Below are 26,346 nucleotides of genomic sequence, written 5' to 3'. Positions count from 1 at the left end.
TCTGCAACTGTGCCCATGATGTCCAGCCCAAGGACGGGCAAAAAATTGGTCCTTGCTGTCTCTGGCACTTGTTGAATGAATACAGGATCTGAGGACTTTGTGTTGGCGAGAGTAGAATTCACTCTGCAAAGCCGCCCTGGGCCTGTAGTCCCTGCCTCACCAGCAGGTGCAGGGTACGGGAGCAGGGGTCCCTCCAGCTCTGAGTTCCCAAGACACACCCAGGCTCTGGTGTCAGGGGCTGGTCTGTACCCAGGGCCAGTGAGACCTGCCATGGAAGGGCAGCTGAAAGGCTGGCTGGGCAGCCTGGACAAGACTGAGAAAGGGGAGGGTGGCTAGATGCCCTTAGAATAACTAGGGCTCCTGCAGTCCCTGTGTCTTTCAACCCCCCCAAATTGTTACCGCAGTTTTTCCCTAATGGGCAGACTTCTTTTAGAGCTTTGGTACTGAAGTTTGCCAGTGAGTTTCCAGGAGTCGTGCGACACGGAGCCAAGAGAAGAGGCGGCAGACTTTGAGTCAGTAGGGAGCCTTGTGTCCTTGAGGAAGGGAATGATCTAGAAGGACAGGCTGGGCAGCAGAGAGGAAGGCAGAGAGCCCCAGGAGAGAGCAAGGCGAAGGCCTGCCGCAGGGCCAGGAGGGAGACGGCAGGGGTGGATGCAGCCTCCCTTACGGCGGCGGAGGCGACCGGCCCAGAGCCAGGCTCCCCTCCAGGGGACACGCAAGGACATCGCCAGGGCCAGAGGAGATTCAATCACCACCACAGCCCGAATGACAAGTACCGTTTATTAGTTACACGAATGGGCCCAGCCGCGGGCTGAGCGCCGTCCCACGGACCCGCAGAGATGAGCACAGTCACAGATCCCTCCCCGGCCCCCGCATCACATCCAGTCCGACACTCCGGGCAGACAGTCCCCGTAAGGAACACAGGACACAGGTTCCCTTCGTTGGACGGGGCGTCTCTCTGTGTCACAGACGGTCCCCTCTCAGCGCAGCCAACGGAACAGCTGGAACGTTGTCAAATTAAATACACAAGCGCAGGCATTCCCAGGAGCCAGGGCGGGAGGCCTCTGGTCCCAGCAAAGGTGTGAGCAGAGGACCGTCCAAGACGGCTGAGATGCAGGCCTGGGCTCCGGGCCTCCGGGGACCCATGGCCTCAGGTCAAGCTGGACTGGGGCCCACACAGCTTCGTCGCCACTTAGGAGATGGTCCTTGGAATTTGGCAACACAGAAATGACCATCGGGCCCTGTATAACCTTGGCTGAACCTGCCAATTTTAGCAAAGACAAAACACAAAACAAGAAACAAAGCAGAGGGACTCTGGCCCCAGACTCCCTCCCCACGAGAAAGACGAAGGCACAGAGCTTTTCGCCACGTTTCCCAATATCATCGGCATTTAGAGAAAAGGCTGGTCGCGGCCCCCCAACCAGCACAGAAAGAGGCAAAGGCAGTAGAGTTCACATGACTACTTTATATTAAAGTTTATTACATTTGGAAAATCTACTGTACAGGGAAAAACCCATTGGATTAAGTAGAGTTTTGCCAAAAGCAAAAGACTATCACTCTTTGGAACATTCCTGATTCCAGCCCAGGGTAGGGCCACAGGAGCTAATCAAAAGTGAACCTGGTCCTTCGTGGGGCAGCTCCGTGCCAGGTGTGCTCAGGATCCCCCTCGTCACCTCCCAGGAGAAAGCGGCCCCCAGAGAGAGCATCAAAGGCAGGGCATGTCCCTGGGAGATGCTCGGGGCCCGGCCACCCCTTCTCCCATCCCACAGTCCCGGCCTGAGGGCCCAGGATTCAATTCTTACTTGGGCTCCTCAGCATCACAGCCGCCCAGGCCCCAGCCCAGGCCCCAAGTTCGCGGACACGGGCGGGACTGCTCAAAGAGGTGACCGCCCACGGCCACCGGGATCAGCCAGCCCACCAATGGGGCCACCTAACAGACACTCCATACCCTGTTGCACACACGAGCAACAAACTCAGAGACGACACACCAACTAAGCCTATACGGTGGCTTCCGGATTTGGTTCTCCTAGTCAAAAAAAAAAAAACCAAAAAAAAAACAAACAAAAAAAAAACACAACAACAAAAAAATGAAAACAAAAAGTCTTCTTAACCCTGATGCTGTCTCCTGGCCGTAGATTAGGGAAGCGAGATGGGCATAACCAAATCAACTTACTTAACTTACCTCGGAAGTAACAAATCTACTGGGCTACGAACAAAGAAACTACAGGAAACATGTGCAAAAACAAGTTGACATCTAAATGAGACCTTCCCAGAAAACAGAGGGAATTCTGACCTCTCCCCGCCACTCAGCGGGAAATGCCCCCAGGCCTGTCGGTCTCTACAGGTAAGTGCTACAGATGGGTCAACCCTCAGCCCTGGCATCTTCCAGCCCCGGCATCTTTCAGCATCAGCATCTTCGAGCCACAGCATCTTCCAGCCACGGCATCTTCCAGCCCCGCGGGCCAGCCAGCTCCAAAGCAGTGAGGTCCCCTTCCCTCCAGAGCTGGGCTGGGGGGCGCTGCTCCTCTGTAGAGACACTGAGTCGGCGTGGTGGGGTGCCAGGTGGAAAGGTCGGTCATACACGAGAAAGCCCTTGTGCCCAAGTCTCCAGGCAGAAGTCAGAGAAGCAGAGGAGGGTCGGCGGTGCGCCCAGGACTCTGCAGGCAGGGAGCCGCCGGCGGGGCTGGGAGCGTGGGGGGGTGGCGTGGTGGCAGGGGACACAGGGTCTGCAGTTCTTCACAGAAGAGGCAAGTGGGGGCCTAGCGAGTGGCGGGGGGAGGGGGGAGGTGGGCCCCCGTCAGGCGTAGAACTCCTCCTGCCTGCTGGGCTTCTGGTAGGCGCCCCCGTTGGCTTGCTTCGGCTCCTCCAGGGAGTAGCTGCCCTCATCCTTCTTCTTCATCCGGTACAGCATGAAACCCACCAGGCACACGGCAAAGATAAGCCCCACGAGGCCGCCCGCGATGACCCCTGCGGTGGCGGAGAGAACCGCGGGCTCAGCTCGGCAGCTCCCTGGCTGAGGGCTGCCGCCCCCAAGGTGGCCTTGGCTGCAGGCAGCCCTGCCAGGGCCCAAGACAAGCCCCCAAGCCCACCCCCTGGAGGGAAAACTCACCTCCCAGCACTTCCTTCCTATCCAGGAGGCTCTGTGAGGCCCCCGTGGTCCCCTGATCCACGGGCGGCTCATTCCGCTGGTCCGGATCCAGGGCGTCCCCGGCTGTGTTCTCCCCGGACACGTCAAAGGTGAAGTCCTAGGGGAGGGCAGGGGTGGGATCAGGCTGCGGCGTCCACGGCCGAAGCCACATCCAGTTCCGTCTCCCACCTCCCTGGCCACCGCTGCCACCAGCTCAGACACGCCTGAACCCAGAGCCCCCTCCCCACTGGGCCCCAAAGCCAGGTCCCTCTTGCCACATCACACCGGACCCTGGCTGCACGGTGGCAGAGGGATCTCATCAAGTGATACAAAGCACACGTTTTCATGGGACAATAAACAGGCTCGCTTTAGTGTAAGTAACCCTGCGGTGACACCGTAAGATAAAACGACACCGGGAGAGCTCGCACCCTCGCAGCAGGGAGGCGGGAGTTTAGGAAGCCCTCTGTTTGGTGATCCCGAAGGACTCTGGCTCTGGTCTCGATGTAGCCTGTCTTGCCCTGGGCTCAGCCCTGGGCACCCAGGGAGGATGGGACCTCGGTACCCCATCCTCGTGGTGGGGACTCCGACGTGCTCACAGGTCATGGGGGTAGGGGGGTGGATTGTGCCAGCTGACTGGGCCAGCACTCCCACCCCGATGCACTGTGCTCTACCAGGCTCTTGGGGCCACCCCACATCTCAGGAAGTGCAGAGGATGACAGTGCGCCAACACTCACCGGCTCCCCAGAGCCCTCTCCCACGGGAAGCTGGGTGGAGGCTTCGCCCTCAGCAGCCTTCTCAGTGGTGGCAGGACCTCCGTCCCCCACACCAGGAGTGTGAGGGTCAAGCTGGCCATGACCTGCGGGAGCCGAGGTCTCAGGGTGGTCAGGCGGCACATCCCTGTGGGGATGGGAGGTGGCGGGCACCTGGGCCGTGGTGGCTCCAGCAGTTGATGCCCGGTGGGTGGTTGGGTGCTGCGTGGTCTCACTGGGTGAGTGGGTGGCCTCTTTCTCCTGGGCAGTGAGGCCAGGATCCAAGTCCAGGAGCACTGCCCTTCCCCTCCCAGGCCGCTCGCCAGCCGGCAGGACAGAGGTGGAGGTGGCAACGGTATCTGGGCTGGTGGGCTCTGGAGCCGTGGGCATGGTCGTCAGGAGCCCCGTGTCCTTCCAGGTGGAGGGGGTCTGCTGTGACAGAGTGACATCTGGCAGAGCACCTGCAGGGCCAGAAGCAGAGAGCGCTTGTGGGGTGGGGGAGGCCCTGGAACATCAAGACCACACTAGGCTGTCAAGAAAGCCCAGGCAAGGACCCCTGGTTCTGACTCCCAGGCCAGCACAGCAAACCTCTCTTATGGAGAGAAGCTGTGTTTCCTGGGGAAGAGCTAGCTAAGGCTAAACGCAACTTGGGAAAATGGACCAGGAAAGCTACCCTCTCCTGCTGCATGTACCTGGGTTCAGCCTAGTCTCTGGAGCATGAGGGACCAAGGCCATCTGAGAAGGAACCTTTCCCGGGACCGCTCAGGCCGGCTCCCTGGTGGAGGCATCCTCCAGGGCCCAAACGCCGTATCTCAGCACACACACCTCTCTGGACCCCTCCGTGCTCCATCTACCCTCTCCCTAGAAAGGCCCAGGCTTCCAAGAATAGAAGCTTGAGTCTTACCGTCTTACCTCCCAGGTCCTAGGCCCCTGCCTAGGCCACTTTCCCCATGGATGACCATAGCCCTTTTCTTGAGGTGGTTGTTTGCTGTTTTTTTTTTTTAATTGTTATTTCCCCAATACAATTTTTTTTCCTTCTGTACAGCATGGTGACCCAGTTACACATATATGTACACATTCTATTTTCTCCCATTACCATGCTCCATCATAAGAGACTAGACATAGTTCCCAGTGCTACACAGCAGGATCTCATTGTTAATCCATTCCAAAGGCAACAGTTTGCATCTATTAACCCCAAGCTTCCAATCCACCCCACTCCCTCCCCTCCCCCTTTTCTGAGATCTAGTTCAAGAGCAGCTCCTTTGGGGAGTGGATAAAGATGTGGTACATATACACAATGGAATACTACTCAGCCATTAAAAGGAATGAAATAATGGCATTTGCAGCAACATGGATAGAACTAGAAATTCTCATGGTAAGCATGGTAAGTTAGTCAAACAGTGAGACAGAAACACCAATATGTTATCATTTATATGTGGAATCTAAAAAAAGGATACAACGAACATCTTTGCAGAACAGATAATGATTCACGAACTTTGAAAACCGTATGGTTACCCAAGGAGACGGGTTGGGGGTTGGGGCTAGAGGGACAGATGGAAATGCTGTAAAATTGGGCTGTGATGATTGTGGTACAACTATAAATATGACAAAATCCATTGAGTTAGAAGCCAAATAAAAGAAAAGGAACAAGTCGAGATACTTAAAAAGAAAAAGGAGCACCTCCTCTGGGGGGCCTCCTTGACTACCCCCAGCTCGAGGATCTCACTCCCCCAGGGAAAGAGGAAACAGAAACAGTAGGAACATTCGTTGAGCATCTGCACCCCACCAGGTTCTGTGCAGCCTGACAGCTCCCACCAACCTTATGAAGTCAAGATATTACTCCCATTGCACAGATGAGAAAATAAAGGCTCGGAGAAGCCAAAGAACTCTCCAAAGCTTGCTCAGTCGGTTAGAAAGGAGACTCGGGCCCAGGTCTTTCTGTGACAGGCAGACCCCGGGGCCTCACAGACGGAACCCACAGAATTCCCTCTCTCACCCCCACACACACAGGTTTTCTCCTTGCAGCGCGGACCCCATTCCCTCCCTGGCAGTGCTCTCCAGGCCCAGCCAGCGGGCTGCTTGGCCGCCGCCTCTGGCCCATGGCAGCCGTCAGGCCCACTCACCTGCGCCCGAGCCAGAGAAGTTGTCAGAGTCATCCCCAGAGCCATCCTGATCTTCAGGGGGCACATTTGTGGCCACGGTTTCCTGGAAAGTGATCAGAAAGGGATGTGAGTGGAGCCTTGGCTATTCTGAGGTCCCCGTCCTAGAGAGCTGGTTCAATCATGCCTGCCCGCCCATGCCAAACACACACACACACATGCGCGCACACACAGCCCAGGAAGGAGGCCCTCGGGTGTGGCTCAGGACCCTCAGCTCTGGGCAGCCCTTTGGTCCCCACCAAGGCTATGATTGCAGCCTGGGCCGGGTGCTGGGGTGCAGAAACACACAAAGAGGGGGCAGGGCCCTGGCCCCAAGAAGCCCAGTCTGCCGAAGCCACCCCAGACCTCAGAGGAGCAGACAGGAGACAGCGTCACTGGGAATACAGGCTGTGGCCCCCACAGGACCAGAGTCCACCCGACACTGGGAATCAGGTCCCGGGGGCCACGGGCCAGGGAACTTCAAAGGCTCCAAGAATGGGGCTTCCAAGGGCCCCAGGAACAATATCACCACCACCTGGCTCTAGAGAGGCCTCCCCCAGGCCTGCCAGGTGCCAGCTGGGGGTGGACACTGAGGGCCCCACAGGGGGAGGGGCAGGCCCGGGTACCAGGTGAGATGTCTGTGCTGAGGTCTACCTGCCCACACAGGACAGCCCCGAGCCTGGCCAGTGTGCGCCTTCCCACACTCAGCCAGTTTTCCCATCCACAGGAAAAACTGGGTCCAGACCCACTTGGGGAAGGAAGGACAGGGCGCCTATTAGCCGGGAGAGAGATGAGGCTGGTCTAGAACGGGCCCTGCACTAGGGAGGCACCGACAGATGGGCTGTGAGCCTGGGATGGGCCCTGTGTGCAAACAGCCGCCCCAGGAATGCCGCCTGCCTGGCCCGGCCCAAGAGGCTACAGGTGCCAGAGTGCAAACGTCTCCCCAGGCCCCAAGGCAGGGGCTGTGCCAACAGGACCAGGGAGTGGGGCCAGGACACACCTGAGCGGGCCTGCACCGAAAGCGGTGGTAGAGGACCCACCCAGCCCCTAACCCTGGCTCTAGGACAGCAGGTGGGGAAGGGAGGACCCGGCAGCCAGGTGGCAGGAAGAGTAGCCACAAGTATCCTGCTCGGCAAAAAGACTTTGACCCAAATGCCCCTGCGCTGCAGTCCCAGGGCCAGAACAAGCCCCGAATAAGGAAGCAAAGCAGCTTAGTTCAGAGCACACAGGCCTTGCAAAGCCCCTGACTCTGCCACTTCCTAGCTGTGTGGCCTTGCGGACCTCACCGCTCACAGCCTCAGTCTTCCCAACTGTAAAATGGGGGCAGTAGTGATAGCTACCTCCTAGGATTGTTGCAAAAGTTCAGTGAGTGATGCACAAAAAGAACCTAACAGCCTGGCTCGCAGGAAGCGCCCCATCAACAGGGGCGGCCGCTCTACCTCCGGGAGCAAGAGCCACTCAGCCTGGGGAAGAGGACTCTGGGGCGGTCTAGGAAGAGGTGGCACGGAAGTGGGTTAAGTTTCAGGAGAAGAGGGGGCAGGAGGGAGCCAGTTCACAGGCGCCTCTGTGCAGACTTGTCAGAGGGCAGAGCCCAAGGCCGGGCTCCAGGGAGTGGGCCTCCTCCACGCAGCAGGCCTCGCCAGGTCCTGGCCACAGGCCTGAGTGGAGCAGAGCAGGGAGGGACAGACAAGACGTTTGGCCTCCCGGGGTTGCCTGAGACAGAGCTGGAGCAGGTGGAGGCTCCAGCCCAGGTCAGAGGGACGCTTCAGACACGTGTAGAAACCGCGAGGCTAGAAATACTACTGAGCTTCCTTTGAAAGTACAAAACCCAAACTCTGTCTCCTCCCCCTCCACTGTCCCCTGGCCCCCATGCAGAAGCTTGTGGTCCAAGCAGGGCCCGTCTGAGCTGCCACAGCCCTGCCACCATGCAGCCACAGTCCCTGCCCTCTGCCTGCACCCCAAGCCACATCCTGTCCTTCCTGTCCCCAGGTGGCGCTTCTAACACCTGTCTTGGCTCCGCAGAGCTTCATGGCTGCCCCTCACCTCCCCAAAGACTGTCCCCTTCGGGAACAAAGAACACCGCCCCCCAGGCAGATGCAAAGTGGGTGCCCCTTCTCAGACATACTCCCAGCCCCAGGCCCACAGCAGAGGTGCCCAACAGGGCAGCTTAAGGGGGGCAAGGATTCGGGGGACCCTACCCACTCACACTCACCGAGACCCCCCCTTCACGTCATCCAGCTCCCTCACAGCTCTGGAGGCGGCCCTAGGAAGCCACGGTCCAATGCCCACCCTCGGAGAGAAAGCTGGATCTGGAGCATCGGGCAGGGCTGCAGCCACACCGGCCTCAGCCGCACTGTGAGGTGGAAGCCAGGGTCACTGGGGCCAGGCCTTCTCTCAGAGGTGGGGGGCTGAGGCCCACAGAGAACATCACGCACCGGGAGCCCATCAACTTTGAGGCACCACCCCAGAAGCATCGCCCGCAAGGCCCAACCTCTCACCCCCACAGAGAAGCCCCAACAGGTGAGCTGTTTCCCAAGAGAAGGGGTTCTGGCAGGACTAGCTAAGACTTTGGATCTGCCCAGTCCCTAGAAGCAATTTGTTTCCTCAACTCTGCCTGGCTTATCCCTCTGAGATCTTGTTTACACAACAAGCTCTTAAGCAAACACTTTCTCCCCTGAAACCGGCTCCCAAGCCTCAGGGCAGCCTCTCCCCTTTTGGGCTGGGTCTCCACACAGAGGGATGGGCTGGGGTCACCTCCCAAATCTCCACTTGAACCTCCTGTGACAGCCACAGCTCCCTGGGGAGGAAATGAGCAGAAACTGCTGAGGTTGAACTCGGATGACCAGGTGCCAGCTGATGCTGGAGTTTGGGGTGAGACTTTCCAGTTTCACTCAACAGGCCCTTGGGGCTGGGACCTGAGGCCAGCTGCTGCCAGGGCCCCATGCGGGGCTTCCCTCTGTGAAGCCTCTGACATCATCCCGAGTCCAACTGGCCACAGCTCAGGGATGCCCTGCTTGGAACACACCTCAAGCAGCTTGGGAAGATACAGGCAAACCAGCCATACCTTTAATGGGGCCTCTTTTTTTTTTTTTTTTCCCGTGGCATATGGAAGTTCCCAGGCTAGGGGTTGAATTGGCGCTGTAGCCTCCATCCTACACCACAGCCACAGCAATGCCAGATGCGAGCTGAATCTGCTCAAGGCAATGGCGGATCCTTAACCCACTGAGCAGGGCCAGGGATCGAACCCTCATCCTCATGGATACTAGTTGGGTTTGTTCCGCTGAGCCACAACAGGAACCCCTAATGGGGCCTTCTAAGGCCCAGGAAAACCCATTTTCCCTACAATAAATCAAAGACCTTACGAATGGGGCTAGACAGTCACACATTTGGTGTGCTCAAGGGAAGAGTCAATTTGGTTCTTTCCATCAGCCTGAAAGGCCAAAGCCAGGTTTGATTCGGGTGGGGGTGGGGGTCAGGTTGTGGGGCAGTGTCTACAGACTAGCAGGCAGCTTGCTCCCCTCTCCTGCCACCTCTCCCTCTCCTCTGCCCCAAGGGACCTCCTTCCCTCGTGGCCCGTTTCTCTTAAGGGAAACCTGCCCAAGTCTCCTCATCGCACTGCAGGCCCCAGGAGTCATGGATGAGCGTGTTATCCTCCTGCAGCAAGAGTTCCTGACCCCTGCCCAGCAGACAAGGGGACCACACTTCACAGGTGGAGATGGGACAGCATGGACAAGCCAGGGTCAAGGCTACCAGGGACAGAGGCTCTTTGTCACTGGGCTGTCAGCCATTCCCAAGAGCATGTCCAGGGTCAGTGGGCAGAGCGCTGGCAGAGAAGCTTCAAGAAGGCAGCCTCAAGCCCACTCCTGCCAGCTCTCATCCCTCACTGGACAAAGAAGGGCCTGGGGCTGTGCGGCAACATCCCTCCAGGACACCTTGGGCGGGAAAAGTCCCTTGCGAGGGCCACAAGTCAGGATGCCAAGTAGGCATCTCGGGGATGCTCAGGTGAGGGGCTCCTAACTCCAGGCTGACCGGAGAGGTTGCCCGTCTGGCCTCTGACCCCAGCCGTCCCATCAACCCACAGCCACCAGGTCCAAAGAACTGTGGTTTCCACCCCACACCCTGAATCACTAATATGTGTCACCCACTGCTTAGCTTGAGCGATGGATACACACAGATCCTTTAAAAAGCATTACTGAGGTCACATGCCAGATCAGGCCAAGGTCACAAACTTTGATATTAGAGGGTCTTCAACTTCAGAACTCAGGGGAGCAGCATCAAGGGGTCTTGGGGAAAAGGGAGAGTAACAGAGGGTCTGGTCTTGGCCCTGCTGAGCTCCCGGAGTACAAGCATCCCGCTCCAGGAGGCTTCCAGAAGGGAGAGGTGCACGGGCTGGGGTACAGAGCATCACCCTGCCCCCGTGAAGCCTCCAGCCAGACCCTGGAGAAGTCAGGACAACACTCGGCCCTGAGTCACAACTTCAGCAATGCAGGGGCCTCAGCAGCGGGGCAGCCTCTGCAGCAGAGTATGGGAAGGGGAGGCATGGGTGTCTTTAGGTGTCTCTTGCTTATAATGCTCAAGTGTGGGCAGAGAAGTCCTGGCTGCCATGGTGGGAGCCCATTCACTGAATCCTAGGCCGACTATTCATTCTGGAAGCCAAGGATGCAAAAATAGCCCCTTGGGAGTTCCCTGGCGGCACAGCAGGCTAAGGATCTGGCGCTGTCACTGCTGTGGCACGAGTTCAATCGCCAGCCCAGGCAATTCTGCATGCCACAGGCTCAGCCAGAAAGAAAAAAGAACCACCCCTTGTCACAGAGCCTAGGTCACAGTCTTCCCCAAGCAGCCAGCCTTGGTGCCCCTGCTGGGCCTGAAGACAAGGGGCGGGGGCCCCCAATGTGTTCCAGGAACTCAAGCTGAGGAGTCAAAAGGCAGGTGGGCCCCACAGTCATAGCAGGACGTTCCCAGCTTGTTCCCAGCCCATCAAAATCCCACACTGCACCAGGTAACCTCAGGAAGCTTAAATGAGATTCGCAGTTTCTGTTTCTGTCTTTTTAGGGGCGCCCTGCAGCATGTGGAGGTTCCCAAGGCTAGGGGTCAAAATGGAGTTACAGCTGCCGGCCTACGCCACAGCCACAGCAACGCCAGATCCGAGCCGAGTCTGTGACCTACACTGTAGCTCATGGCAACGCTGGATCCTTAACCCACTGAGCAAGGCCAGGGATCGAACCCGCAACCTCATGGTTCCTAGTGGGATTCGTTTCCGCTGCACCATGACGGGAACTCCAGATTCACGGTTTTTCAAAATCTTTTTTTATCCTTAGTTTCTTGGTCAGATCTATGGATCTAAGCGGGAAGAGCTGATTCCCCCACATTCAGATTTCACAACTTTCGGGGGCAGAGGTGTCTAAGATATGGAACCCCAGCATAACACAGACCCAGTATCAGGATGTTAAATGAACCAAAGGTGTTGACACCATCACAGGCATCCAGGCCAGGGTTGGGGGGAGGTGCAGGCTCTCTGCTTCGGGGTCTCTAAGAATCACCAGGGGACTGTTGGAGATGAAGGCTTCTGAGCTTCATCCCCAAGGCTGATTCAGTGGGTCCAGAACGCCCCGACTCTGCATGTTGCAAGCTCCCAGCTGCTGCAGGCGGCCTGCAGACTGCACGTGGAGAAGAGTCTGGACAAGAAAAGTTCTCACTCCAAGTGGCCCAGGGGCTAAGACTAGGGGAGGCAAGACCGCCCACCCCCACCCGACCCCGCTGACTCAGCTAGACGAGGCGCCAAAGAGCCCTGTAAATAAGCACAACAGGTGATCCGGAACATTCTCCTTACGCTGCTGATGCATCCATTCTGCACAGTCCACACAGTCCCGCCTGTGGAAGAGGCCTCGCTGTGGAGCTGAGAAAACCCCTCAATCCCCAGCAGTGCGAGAAGCAGGAAACAAAGAAAAGCAAGACTCTGTCCTGAGGCTGAGCTGCGCCTCCATCCTGCCTGCCTGGGGCTGAGCGGGACCCCCTCGGTTCTCCAGGCAGCTGCCATCCCATCAGCTGACCTGACTCAGTGACCAGGCAGAAACCAACAGGAGTACAGAGTCACCACTGCCCTCTCAAGGGGCCCCACCAGTGAGGCCGAGGGGCAGAGAGGGAATCGGGAGCTACAAAGCCTTGATACCATCATGGGAGTCGGGGGGTGCCTGCTGGGCGGGGATGGCAGGGAAGAGAAGATTGCAACCACCCAGCCCTGCTCCGGCAGCCCACCAAATGCCCTGGAGCCCTGCAGCAGTGGGGTTGGTGACTCTACCTTCTCCCTTCTGGAGGATCCCTTGCACCCCCTCTTTAGCCCTAGCTAACATGGCCTAAGCCTGGACCCAAGGGACCAAGTGGTCCAGACCCAAAGCATCTCGGATCAAGGGTCTCGGGAGGAGGGGGGGGAGGTCCGAGGTGAGGAGCATCCGCATCAGGGGACACTCCAGGGTTGAGGTCCCGCTCCACTGCTCCCTTGCTGGGGCCCTGGGCAGCTCTGCGCCTCCCTCCAGACCTGTTTCCCACCTGGACAACAGAACGGGCTTGGCTGGAGAACCCCAAACCCCCTTAGGGCTCTGACAGGTGGGAGAGCCCCTTTTCAGTGAGGCCAGAGGGGCGTGGGGGTGATAAGCTGGCCACACAGACACCCGTGCGGGGCTGGGTGGGAGGGACAGGACCACAGCCTGGAGCCCAGGGAGACACGGGGCTCCCCCCGCCCCGGGAAATCACCTCCTTTCTGAAGGCTTCTTTCCTAACTGGGGGCTGTCAGAGAGGCATGCCGAGGCCACCGAGGAGGCCCAGATCTCCTGGCTTTGGTCCCAAGATCCTGAAATCTGCCCCCTAAGACACTTCTGGAAGGAGGGGACCCCACCGGGGCCTTGGCGCAGCAGCAGCAGGCACAGTGACTTCTCAGCTCACCAAGAGCCGAGTCGAGCTGGGGCCTGCAGCAGGGTGATGGCACAGTGCACGGCGGGAGGGACCTGGAAATGGGCCCCCAGGGAAAAGGGGCTTCTTCCACCTTCACCCTAAGAACGCGCATCTGTGAGGGGTCCCAGGGTCCCCAGGGAGGAGCACCTCTCAGGAGGCCTCCTGGGCATGCATCCCTTCCCCTACACACACAGACAACCCGCCTCTGCTGTCCCCACCCTGCCCCTCGGAGACAGACCCCCCCCCCAAGAGTCCAGGGCAGGGCCGAGGTGCAGGTTTAAAGACCCCCCTTGCAGCAGCCCTCCTCGGGGCATGCATGACAGGGCTTTCAGAAGGGAAATCTGAGGTCAAGATCAGAGAGCCCTTCTCCTTGGAGGATCCCAGGGGCCAAGGTTGCGTCTAGGGAGGGGGGATCCTGGCAGCCAGTGGCAGCCCTGATGCCCGAGCCGGGTCAGAGCTGCCACCAGCATGGCCAAACCCACCGTCTGGAGAGCTGCGCCTGCCTCACTGCCCGCGTGCCCAGACTCGCCCTGGAACAGCCCAGCTGAGGGCTGGGTGTGGGGCCTGGAGCTGGAAGACCAGTTCCTCTGCTTTTCCCCACCTGCCAGCAGCCGCGCCGGGCAGGGCAGGATTCCACTCGGGCGATGAGTAAGGCCACCCAGCCCGGCCCTGCCAGCCTCTGTGCCTGGTGCCAGACAAGGGGTGGCCAGGGGAAAGTGACCGGACTCGCGGAAGCCTGGGTTATAGCCTGGGCTCGACTCCCAACCTACCAGATGACCTTAGAAAAGACCCTGCCTCTGCTTGCGCTTCTGCATAACGGGCTTGGCCGAGAGGTGGCAAGAGGCTCTAAGTTCCAAGTCTGGGGACCCAAGGCCCGTTCTGGAGGGGCAGGGCACCACCAGCATGGTATTGGGGGGGTTGTGCCTCGACAGCAAGTCGGGGAAGGAGCCCCTGATCACAGCGACTTGGTGTCACGTCGGATCCAGTGGGATCATGGCCTAAGGATGCTGGAGATGTCCCAAATCAGAGTGACTCTGGGGATGACAACTGTCAACCCAGAGGGACAGAGGGAGCAGCCACCGCCCCCAGCCCTGGCCGTCCCAACAAGAGAGCTAAGGCCAAAAAGGCAAGATCCCCCAGTCCGCCCCCCACGAGGGCCCCTCAAACTGCTCTCTTGCTGATTAATCCCCAGACTGCCTGGCTTGGGGGCCCAACATCTCTGGCATATGGGCTTCTAGAGATATCTTCCCCCTGCTCTGGCTAAATAAAGTGTCCTCGAGTTTCAAGGAGGCAGAAACTTGCAGCTTTTGACACACCTGCAGCCAGTCAGGGCTCCAGCTGTGGGGGTGTGGAGGAGGGGGAGCCCATCATCACCCAAGTCTCTCCCATCAGTGTCCGGGCAGGTGCAGATGAAACTGCCCCTGGGGAGGCTAAGGGCTGCTAGTCACTCACACTAGAGCATAAGTCAGCTCCAGGGAGGAGGAGCGGTTCTGGAACTGTGGCACTGGGGACGAGAAGGAGCTTTGGAAGATGGGGAAAGATTGCAAAGAGGAGGCGGGAAGATGCCAAGAGCCAACTTTTGAACCTGTGTCAGAATGTGGTTGCCAGCCAACTCCAGACCCAGGAAAGAACGAAGTTCCCTTTGCTCCTGCTTAAGCCACAGCCGTCCACGGCTTCTCCTCCCACGTGCAGAAAAATAATGGGCGAGTCTGGGAACCTGCCTCTGGGATAAAGTACAATTCAGACCAAGGAGGCACCGGGGTTGCTGGAAGCCCAGAGACACAGGAAGGGCAGAGTGTCCTCGAAGGGGTCCCATGGCAGAGGGGAGCCAGTGCCTTCCCGCCTGAGGGATGAAGGCAGAATTTTCTGTGAAGGCCAGGTCTGACCAGGCTGGGCTTGTTCCCCAGATCACTGGTGAGACCCCAGCCCAATCGAAAGCAAAGCACCCTAGGCCCCTTCACGGTCAGCCTGCCCTCCTCTGGGGCCTTTTGATGGCTGGAAGGTTTGCACAGCTTCAAACGCCCGGCCCTGAGTTCCTGGGCCCTGGCAGCACATGGCAGTGGTCGGTGCTAAGGCGGGTGAGGGGACTGTGGGTGCAGCTGCCATCGTAGGGGCTCAGAGTTACCCCCAAAAGGGGAAGACGCCTTAACACTTTGCTCCGGGCTCAGAACAACCATGCGGTGGAAGGACGAACCCGAGGATCTGCCCTGGGCTGGGGGGGTGCTGGGGTCCCTTGAAAAAGAGCAATGTCTGAATTAGGCCTTGCGGGAAAAAATAGTCATTGCAGCTCCTATTTCTTGAGTACTCTGTGCCAGGTTCACGTCTAGGCACTTGATCTGAATGAATGCATTGGACACCTCATGATAACCGTAGATTCTAGTACTGTACCCATCTTCCAGATGAGGAAACTGAGGCAAAGGGGACAAGGCATCTGCGCCAGGGCACACCGCCACCGAAGCGCTCAGAGACGGTCCGAGGCCAGGTGGTCTTGCCCCAGCAGCCATCCTCACCACCCGTCACAGGGAAGAACGTGGGCTCTCTGACCCTCAGGAAGAAAACAGCCATCGTGTCCACTGCAGGTGGCACAGGGAAAGGCACAGAAGGCAGGAGGACCCTGAGGTGGCGCTCTCCCCCTCCCCCCGGGCCTGCCTGCTCCTACTCCCAGCCCCCTCCCCCCGCCCCGTCTGCAGTTCTGGGCACAGGCCACTGTCCCCCACAGCCAGGGTACCCTGCTGCACTGGCCCGAGACCCCTCCCAGGTGCCCTGGTGTCTGGGTTCACCCAGCCTCCTCCCGGTGCCGCCAGCGCCGCCCACACGTCCTCGGGGCAGGAGCCAGCCAGCCCCTGGCAGAGGCTCCCGCAGAGGCGAGCAAAGTCTGGCCTGCCAGTGAAGGCTCATATTTCTGAGAAGGGGCAAAAGCCGTGTTTGCAGGCCCTGCTACGTCAGCACACGGGGGTAAGGCCAGCTGGCCATGCTCAGGGTGACAATTCCACACCGGGGCCGGGTCAGACGGTCCCCCTTCCCCCAGTCACAGCCACCGGGGGCTCTCCCCGGGGGACTCCCTAAGCAGTGTCAGCCCCGAAGCGCTCCCAGACCTGCTCCTCTGAGTCCAAACAAGAAGCTGCCAATCACACCACATATGTTATTTGACAGGATTTTTTTCAAAAGCTCTTCGAAGCAGGACTTAAAAATCCCAGTTTATGGACTTCCCGCGTGGCTCACAACGAAAATCCCAATTTACACAGGAGAAAACTGAGGCTTAGAGGCAGATAAGAAATGTGCCCAACATGCCACAGGAAGGAGTTCCTGTCGTGGCTCAGTGGGTAACGAATCTGACTGGGAACAATGAGGTTGCGGGTTCAATCCTTGGCCTCCCTCAGTGGGTTAAGGATCCAGGGTTGCCGTGACCTGTGGTGTAGGTTGCAGATGTGGCTTGGATCTGCAATTGCCATGGCTGTGGTATAGACCAGTGGCTACAGCTCCAATTAGACCCCTAGCCTGGAAACGTCCATAGGCTGTAGGAGCGGCCTTGGAAAAGGCAAAAAGTTTGAAAAAAAAAAAAAAAGATGTCACAGGGAGAGGATGGAAGAGCCCAGGACACAGGCTGACACCATCGCACGAGGGGGCAGGCATCCCCCAGACGGGGGTCTGGAAGAAGGAGCCGGTTCCACAGGAGGGGGGACGGAGAGGGCTGAGGCTGGGGGCTCTGCGCCTCACAGCTCCCAGAACCCAGGCAGCCTCAGCACCACGAGGACCTCGGGGCTGCTTCCCGGTCTGGACCGTCCCAGGGCTTTACAACAACCGGGCCTGCCTCTGGGAATCTGCACCTACACTCACCGCACAGACCCCGGCCCTCCTCCCAGTATCTGTGGATACGTGGGGGTCGAGGAGGAGAAACGGGGCAGAGTCTGAGGACGCCCGGCCCAGCCCAAGTGGGCCCGTTCTCTCAGCTGGCCCACAGCTCGGCGGGCCCTGGCCAGCCTGGAGGTCCTGCGGCCCAGCCCACCCCACGCCCCACCCTGGAGCAGCGCCATCGCCAGGGACAGCAGCACTGCACCCAGCGGTTTTCTCCAGCGAAGCTGGGGTGACAACAGTCTCTACCAGTCTCAGGGGTTCCAGAAACACGCTGCAGCTCGGGGCCCTGCGAGCCCACACCTGGCCACATGTCCCTCTGGGACACTCCTCGGAGATGGGACTCCAAAGCCCTGGACAGTATCGTGCGCGCAGGGATGCTAAGAGCCAGCGCTGGTAACCCTGTGCCCCCTCCGTGGAACCGACAGTCAAGTCCCCAACCAAGTCAGAGCACCAGGGCATGAAGCGTGGCACAGAAAGGACAGTGCAAGTCGTCCCGTCCTCCTGAGGCCTCTCCAGGGAGCTGGGCGCACGAGCCACCTCGGCCTCCACAAGTCCCCCACCCCCACCCCCAGGACAGAGCCCAGAACCCCGGCTCCTCAGCCTGCTGGGTGGCAGAGGTTCCCCCAGCAAGAGCCAGCGTGGCCACAGGAAGGTCCAGGGAATCCAAGTGGGAAAGACTGTGAATTCAATGTCATGTGATGGGACAGTTCCCTTAACACCGCTGGAGACCAAGAGAGCCCAAGAGTGGTCCCAGAGCAGGACCGGCAGCCTCTGCCACTCCCACCGCCCCATCAGGGGCACCACCTTTCCTCATACAGAAATCACCCTGCCTTACAGCCTAAGCTCCTGATCTGAAACTGCTGCATTGTGGGACTCAGGGACAAACCCTTTCCCAGGCTGAATGACCTTTGGTCGGCACAGCTCCTCTGGCCTGTCTGCACAGACCGACCCTCCTCTCTGGTCCCAGGAACAGTCACCTTCTCTTTCCACCTGCACGGGGCTGTGCACACAGCAGGCAACCAGGCTCCAGGCTTCAGATCTGGTCAAGCCAGGTTGGGATCGCCGTCCCCCAGGCTTGAGGCAGAACTCTCCCAGGGCAGCAGGAGCAGAGGTGAGTCCCATCGAGACGCCCACGAGTCCTGAGACACAGCCAGACCCAAATGCATGTGACCTTGCCTCAGCCTCTCACACCCTCCTCCCATTTCACAGGTGGACTCACTGAGAGGCTGCACAAAGTCGCTCAGTAGTAAAGAGGAGGGTCAGTGCCTGCACACAGTGGGCTCATGGACCAGGCTGGATGAGTCTCAGGGGAAGAGCCGTGGGCCTGGCACCGTGACTCAGCTGATGAGCGGAGCGATACACACGCCCGCCCTCCCCACTGCCCCAACCTGCCTGACACAGCTTCCGTCCCTGCTGATGAGCGGATCTGGGGCTGGTGGCCAGGAGGCCTGGGTGTGTGCAGGGAACATCACCTGGTCCCCACTCCCAGCCTGACCCTGCCCAGAGCCTCCATCCGCTTCTGGTTCCCACACTGAGCCCTCTGGCCACCTCCTCCAAGCAGCCTGCCCTGACTTCCACCCTCACAGATGATCCTTCGGGCACCCAGTGCTCCCTCGAGACCCCAGGAGAGTCGTGAGGGAGATGCCTGAGCCCCCACCAGGTCCCCTCAGAGCCACATGCACCCTTCCCGGGACAAGGTCTGAAGCAGGGAAAGGGCTCCTTAAGCACCTGGGGAACCGAGGCAAGAGGGCAGTGACCAGTCCAGGTCGCGCAGTGGGGGGGTTAGGCTGAGACCAGGAGGGACAGGTGTCCTGGTCACCCTTGTCTATAGGAATAACCTCCACAGACTTCTAAACCCCGGGGTGGAGGAGGGTCAGCGCCGCAGTTAGAAGGGGAAAAAGACCGCAGTTAAAAGGGAGGGAGAGAGGAAGACAGATGGCTTCCTGGTTTCTGAGGAGGAAGCTGCCGACAGGTGCTATAACCTGGTTTCCCCAAACCCGCAGCCTGGCAGCAGGGAAGCCCAGTGGGGACCACGGCAGGGCTGCCCAAGAAAAGCTCGGCCACAGCCATACCCACGCAGGGGGCCCACCACTCCACACACACACACACACACACACATAGCTTGTGTGGGGCTGCAACCCACAGGTGAGTGAGTCACTGGGACGAGGAGATATTTTTCCCAGGGCTGAAGGCCAGAGGAGGAGCAGCCTCTATATACAATCAGGCAGAACCACAGAGCCTTGTATAAACGCGGGAGAGCAACCCCTCATGCCTTCTCTGTCCTGACCCAGTGGCCCCAAGCCCCACAACTGCCCAGTGCACCCCCTCCCATAAGCACGCCTCCACACACCTGCAGGCCCGCCAGACCCCATGGCTCCCCAAACCTGCATGGCAGGACAGGCAGCAGGACCCTTTCCAGAGGAAGCTTAGACCACCTTCCCCCAGGGTGCCCCTGTGCCACCCCCTTCCCTGTCCCCGCTCCCCCTCTCCGGGGCACCGAGCTGAGCTGACCAGGTGCCCCCGTCTTGGACCTGGAAATGCAGGGGACTTTCTTGCCAACTCCCCACCCAATGTCAGCATCCTGAGGACAGGCAGAAGCGGTAACATCACACGGATAAAGCTAGCCCTTCTTGGGGGGGGGCCAGGAGAGGGGGAGGCTCCCTGTCCACCTGGAGCCAAAAGTTGCCTAGTTGCCGAAGGGACCCCAAATGCAGGCGCTGGCCTCTGTGGCCTCGCCTCTCTGGCCTGGACCCCAAGCGTGCCTGCCCTCCCTAGGCACTGCCAGCGCGCGTGGCTGCTCAGAGGGAGGGTCCAGAATGCGGGCTCCCGTCTAAAGCCCAGCCTCTGCTGGAACAGCTGAGAGGGAAATGACACGGTGCTGAATCTGTTCCAGGGTGCAGGATCCTGGCGCCAAAAGCCCTCTTTCCACAAACTCCGCTAATCCCATTCCTTCTCTCTAGACACAATTACGCAGGCCCTGGGGCGGGCGGGTGGGGGTGGGGGGACTTTGAACCCAGGACTCCAAAATTCATTATTGACAAGGAGGAGGACATCAGGGAAACGTTTGTTCTGTAAAAAGCCCACGGGTCCAGGACAAGAACTCATTTCATGAGCCGTCCCTCGTGTGGCCACTCCAGCAGCGGGCCCTGGCACCGGAGGGGGCGAGGAGGTGGGCCCAGCACGGGAGCCAGGACTCCAGGGTTCTGGTCGCCCCACTGGTGCCACGCTGCCTGCCTTCCAGGCTTAAAAAAGGATCTCCTAATTTCCACAAATGGCTCCTCAGTGCCCGAGATGAAAGTCAGGGCAGGCTGGCTGCTGCCCTGGGGGCAAGTACAAGGGCCAGCCTGGCAGGTTCCAGCCCGCCTCCCAGGCTGGGCTCCCGGAGCAGACTTGTCAGCCCCTCGGTTTCTTCATGCCACACACATCTGCACACACGTGTGTACAAATCCTAGTTCTTCCAGGCTGATCCCTCGGAGGGGCTCACCTCTGCAGGCCTCATCCACGAAATGGGGCCAGTGACCTACATGGTAAAAGTTTGGGGTAAAGGTGACATAAGGATGCAGAAGAAGCACCTAGCGCTCAAGAGCAGACGCTCGACGAAAAGCAACGCTAATTCTATCACAGTGAACGTCCCCCTGGCATTTTCATTCCCAAACACTTTCACGCCTCTGTTATGCAATGAATCCGCAAATGACAGAATGAGGACAGGGAGAGCTGGTATGATGTCTGCTTGACACAGGACAGCAGCGAGACTTGCAGGTGAAGTGCTCGCCTGAGACGATGCCGTCAATTACCAGCCCTGTCCCAGGGCTCTCCTTCCTCCAAAGCTGTGTCCAGCCTGCCAGATGGTACAGGTGCACTGGCACCCAAATAAAACTCGATCGCAAAATGGAGACAGGACCCAAGCTAAGAACGAAGGCACTGGCCGATCAGGATTTATGGCGAGTGGGCCTTGCTGGGTCCAGGCTACCTGCGACTGGCAGAGTCACAGCTTAAGTCCGGTGGAAAAACGTGGGGTCATCATCAGGTGCTTCTCCCTGAGGTCATGGACACCCCTTCTCTGACACCTCTTTGTTATTCTAGGTACCACAGGGGTACCACAGAGGTCCCATATGGGTCCACGAAGGCACAAAATCCATGTACAGGTCATAAACGTCATTCAGAGGTGAGACCCTTACTCAGGGCTGAAAACGTGTCTTCAAAAGAGTTCTAACAGTGAGAACTAGTTTCTACTGCTGGACAAAAGTGCCCATTAGAAGTGACCTGAAAAGCTGCTTGTTACACTTAGGCCCACAAATGTCACTTCGGGCTGCTATCAGACAGGGATAGAAGAAGAAAAAGAGCAAACCAAAATTCCAAATGTGCCAACCTGGAGGGACCAGGGCCAGGGGCAAAGTGATTGATCTTCAGAACCCAATCAACCCAGGAGACAGGCCCTAACCGACCACGGTGGCAGCTAGGAAGATCTTGGCGTTAAACTATGCTGAGTATTCTTTGGTTAATAAAGGAAGAGAAATAAATATTTCAGGGAGTCAGGCCCAAAGTTTTTTGAGGGTAGGACAGATTCTTAGCTTACTGAAAAAACCTGGATGCCAAAGATACCTCATTCTCTTGGGATCTCAGAATCCAAAATTCTGCTGCAATGAAAAAAAAAGATTCCTCCAAAACTGCTAAAAAAAGATTCCTCCAAACAACTCCAAAAATTCAAGCTTTTCATTAATTCTTTCCAGGCTTCTCTCTTTTCTTTTCCCTCTCCCCACCAATCTGGGTTCATGAGGTTTTACTGGAACCCACCAAGAGCCACAGGTAGAGGCTTAAACCAGCCCCACCCTCCCTGTGGAGCTGCAGCCAGGGGTGACATCATTCCAGAAGGCTCTGAGCCCAGGCAGAGGCAGTTCGTGCCTCCCCCAGCCCCCACCCACTCCACCAGGCCGGCGGGAAATGTCTCTACTAGCCCCCATAATTAAGGCAAAAAGGGATTTTATGCCTTTCAAGACAGAGTAGAGCGAAAGAGAGGAAAATAGCAAAAAACTTTCCAGAACAAGCAATTTTTCTCGCCTGGCAGAAACAAAAGATCCCGGAATCTCTCACACACAGAACCACACTGAAACCTTTTTAGACAAACCTGTTTCTCGTCTCCTGGGAGTGGATTTGAGCAACCTCCTGCCCTACAGCCTTCCCTTATCCAAAGTCAGGTGCCCAGGATCACACCCTACCTCACTGGTCCCCAGGGGGTTCTGACCTGCTTCCCACCAGGGCCAAAGTGAATCCTTTGGGCGAGGCCGGATCTCTGCAACGGGTGGTCACCTCCTATTTCACCAAGTCCCGCTGTCTTATTTCTTTTAGGAAGAGTGTAGCAAAGGGCTCTGGAAAAGGATTTTATGTCCCCACTTTTTTTTTTTTGGCGGAGCCTACAGCATACGGAAGTTCCCAGGCCAAGGATCAAACCCACGCCACAGCGGCAACCCAGGCTGCTGCAGTGACATCCACTGGGCCACAAGACAACTCCTAGGTCGCCATTTTTAAGGAAATATGGACACCAAATGTAAACGAGAAAGGACAAAGAACAGAGCTGGGAAAGATAGAACAAACCAAACTCTATAAAAAAGAAAACGAAAACCCCAGCTCTGAGCCAAGAGTCTGACCCCAAAGCTTAGTGCTTTCAGGCTCAGCTCAACCACCCCTTCCAGGAAGCCCTCCCACCACTGCAGCTCTAAGGAGCCTTCCTCTGCCCCTCCTTTCCCCCTAGAAACTCAACCTCTCTCTGCTGTGAGTTTTGCTTCTCTGCAAAGTATCAAAGTTTCCAGGACAGGAAGAAAAAAACAACATCTGCTCCTTCCCAGCTCACAGAAACACCCTGGAGAACACCGTCCAGAGAGAATCTCTAATCCCATTTGCCTTCTCCAGTTAAAGGGTGCTCTGGGATCCCGGCTCAGAGGCATGCCAGGCTCGGCGAAGGCAGGCAGCAGAACCACCACCACCACTCCTCCTGACTCTGGCTGGAAATCGGTGAAGTATTGCTGAGGCCCCAGCTTGAGCCTGGAGAGAGTGGGGGCATAACTACTGGTTCAAGGTGCAATCTGTATCCCACAGAAGACACGACCTTCACGAGCGAAGGAGAAGCCAGATGCCCATGTCTTGAAAGCGCCTGAAAACCAGGAGCACCCTGGAGACCCAGCTCAGAAATCCTATCTGCCCCCAAGGCTCCTCCAGCTAGGGCACCCCTTAGGCACACACTCCAACTCATCCGCAATTCACGAGACACCGGGGACCCTTTCCTAGACTCCGAAAGGCTTCCAAGCACAGCAGTCACCTGGGAAGCAAGAAAGGCACCTCACAGATCGGTCTGAAAAACACCTTGCCTGAGCCGGACCCTGTAAAATACCCCAAGGCTCTCAATAACTAGAGCTACTATTATTGTAGAGGGACCTGCTTCCAGAGGGTTGGCTTGGTGTTGCCGAGAGACTTGGCCGGAAAATACACTGTAAGTGGAGGACCGGGGTACCCACCCCCGGCCGCCGCTCCTTGCCCTCCCACGTGCCTCCTTTTGCCAGAGCTGGGGAAGTGAGCCGTCCAGATGTGGTAGCGAGAGACCGCCACTTCCGGAAGGGGGCGAGCCCCCTCGGTCCGCACCTCCCCTCTCCATCCCCGGGGATGGCCGACCTGGCTCACACGGAGCAGAGGAGAGGACCCTGGGACTCGGGCACCGGCTGTGGGGGCTGTGGGGGTGGACGTGAGCACCCGGCGGCCAGCGCTGACACCTGGCGGCAGCCCAGGTCTCAGCCCATAGTAGGCTGGAGCCGCGGGGCGGTTCCCAGGAAAGGGTTACCGGGGCCGAGAACAAAGCGCCCCCTTTGGGGAAGGCGGGCCAGCGGACGGCGGCTGGGGCGGGAGAGCACTTTCTGGGGACCCTCCGGATCTCTTTGTCGGCCAGATCCCTCTTTAGAGGCGACCCACCCCTCTCCAAAGGTGGGTGCTGGAGTTCTACCCCACGGCCTCCCCCCAGCTTCGGGCTCCACGTTTGTCCCCCTTTTCTTCTAGCTCCACTGGGCGGGCCAAGGGACCCGCCTTCCCTCCGCGCTGCTCCAGCACAAAGCCAGGCCGGGGGAGGGGTAAAGCCATTCCCGGGTCCACTCGCGTGGAAGCAGCCCGCGCGCCCCGACCGTGCCCAGCGCAGGCTCTCGCCCCTCCGCAGGCAGCACAACTTCAACAGCCCAAAAGTTGGGTTCCTGCGGGTCTCTTGCGTTCCGAGGCCAACTTCCCGGAACCTCCTGCTACACCCGGCCTGGCTCCGTTCGGCCAGCCAACGGACAGCCGAGACCCCACCTCTGTCCGCCCGCCCCGGTCGTCCTCGCAGCCCTGGCTGGGGCTCCTTAGTGCACACGCCCGCCTGCTCCCGCGCCGATTCCGCTGCTCCCAAACTTGCCTCTGCCAGAGGGGCCGGGCGCTCCGGCTCGACCGATCTGGTTTGAATTAGGGTCCGCGGGCGGGGCGTATTAGCCGCGATCTCGGCATCCTCCTGGGTCACCGGCGAGGGGCCCTGCCGCCGCAGTGCCCGGGGTGACTGGGTGGGAGCCGGCGACCCCAGGAGCCGCCGCTGGCTGGCTGGCTCTTTCGCCACTGGAGCCCTTTTACGTAATTGAGCTCGGGGCCCCGGCGCAGGCTCTGCTCCACGGGACGCCCCAAGCCTCCTCCCGGAGCTGCGGAACCCACGGCCCCCCCCCCCCATTCCCCGACGGCGGAGGCAGTTGGGTCAAGAGCCCTGATTTCGGGGCTCCTAGTCTCCCCGCCAGCCTTGCTAGCGCGGGAAGAGGGGAAGTCCCCGCTTCCCCTCCCCCTCCACGTGCGGTCGCCGGTATCGGCCGATCCGCCAGCCCCGGCTTCCCGCCACCTCCCGGCCAAGCCCCCGGCCGCACTCACCAGGAGGGCCGGCTGCAGGCGCAGCGCCAGCGCGCAGAGCCAGAGCCAAAACGCCGCGCGCCTCATGCTGCCCGGACCAGCGGCGGGAGCGCAGCGGGTTGCGCGGGTCAGGGGTGCGCGGCGCTGAGCCGTCTGCGCGAGGCTCCGAGTCGGCTCTGCGGGTTGCGCTGCGCCCAGCTCCCTTGAGCGATGCCCAAGCGCGCTGCTGTCCTAGGCGAGGGCTGCGGGGTCCCCTGGCTGCAGTCCTCGCTCTGGTGCTAGACTCCTCCGGCTCCGCTCAGCTACCGCTAGCACCTCTCCCGCCGAGCTCCGCCTTATAATAAACCCGCAGGCCCTTAGCCGTTGCAAAAAACTCGCCCCCCACCCCCAGCTCGCCAGGTCTCGGGGCCAGCCCCAGTCCCCACCCCCTAGAGCCCCGCCCCCTAGAACCCCGCCCCGCCCCCTGAGCCACAGGCCCGGCCCCCAAGGAACGCCCCAAGCCCGGCTCCCCAGCCCCGCCTCCGCACCGCGCCAGGGAAGCCGAGCCTCGCCTACCCCCAGGGCCACGGTCCCCGCGCGCCGCGGTTCCCCGGGTTTCGGCTCTGCTGCTCCGGTGTTCCCGGGGGTTGGGGACTGGTCGCACCCCCCTACCGCCCTGGCCAAGGGTTTTGAGGCTCTGCCCGGGAGACTGGCGGGAGGGGCGGGAGTTGGTCCTCGATTGCTGGCGCCAGTCTGCAGCGCCCTCTGGGCGTGAACACCGAGCCCCCTCCAGGTGCGCTGGACTCCCGGATCCGGGCGGGAACACTTTCTGAGGCTGTGCGGGGGCCCGAAGTGATGGGCCCTTAAATCAGTGGCCCCTTCCCTGGCTGCGGATGGTGCTCTCTGCGCCCTCTCACCCTACACCCCAGCACTAGTTTCCACATGCGCTGGCCTTCTGCCAGTGCTGGAAACTAGGGGCCTTACTTTAAACAGCTGGACACGCCCAGGAAGGGTTGTTTAAAAAAATTAAAAAATTTTAAAGGACTTTTCAGTGTCTTTTGATAGAAAGCAGTGCCCTCTCTCTTCATTCTCTGAGTCAAAAGGAAAAGTAAACAGCCTTGGGCCCAGGTGACTTCCAGCCTGCAGGTCTGAGAAGCACCACTGGCATTTTTGCTCCTTCGTGATTCCCTGAGGGGCCTTAGACCTCAGTGGTGCCATCAGCAATCCCGAGCCTCTGTGTAGGTGTTCAAAGACCATGGAAGGTCTGTAGAGCAAATGGCCTTGAACGAAAAGGGGAAGAACCTGCCGGGCCCTGCCTGCAATGTGACCTTGGACCTGGAGACCAAAGATACCGACTTCCCCACCCACCGTCCCCATCTCCGCCTGCAGAGCCTCCTGCAGGTTCTTAAGGCCTGAAGCAGTTCTCTTAGGCCTTGATTTCAAGGATCATCTAACCGCATGGCACCAGGCAGGACCTCTCCAAGGAGTTCAGGGCGTCCTGACAGGTTAAAGGGCCCTTTGAATAGAAAGCCATGAGGGTGTTTGCCAGGGGCTGGCTCATAGTCTGAAGTCAGCTCTCTAGCCCTTTCAACTCAATATGGAGGAAACATAGGTCAGTTTGGAATTTTGCTTTTCTCTCCTCCACAAAACA

At 59.0% G+C, this 26,346-nt stretch overlaps 1 protein-coding gene and 1 long non-coding RNA gene across 3 annotated transcripts in view; one reads left to right on the top strand and one right to left on the bottom strand.

The window, feature by feature from the left end:
• Nucleotides 1–26,346, top strand: part of LOC146404936 (uncharacterized) — a 639,839-nt gene that overhangs the window by 100,012 nt on the left and 513,481 nt on the right. The gene's annotated exons all lie outside the window — the stretch shown is intronic.
• SDC1 (syndecan 1) lies at nucleotides 764–25,061 on the bottom strand. Of its 2 annotated transcripts, none has more exon segments than NM_001243190.1 (5): nucleotides 764–2,967; nucleotides 3,110–3,245; nucleotides 3,862–4,337; nucleotides 6,000–6,081; nucleotides 24,738–25,061. In NM_001243190.1, coding segments are annotated over 5 exon segments (930 nt in total). In that variant the 5' UTR covers nucleotides 24,804–25,061; the 3' UTR covers nucleotides 764–2,797.

Source organism: Sus scrofa, chromosome 3 (genome assembly GCF_054392235.1).
Source record: "Sus scrofa isolate SSC_HxYL_T2T_F1_AM1 chromosome 3, Sscrofa_HxYL_maternal_Yorkshire_Landrace_v2.0, whole genome shotgun sequence".
NCBI lineage: Eukaryota > Metazoa > Chordata > Mammalia > Artiodactyla > Suidae > Sus > Sus scrofa.
This window is presented reverse-complemented; position numbering and strand designations above follow the sequence as displayed.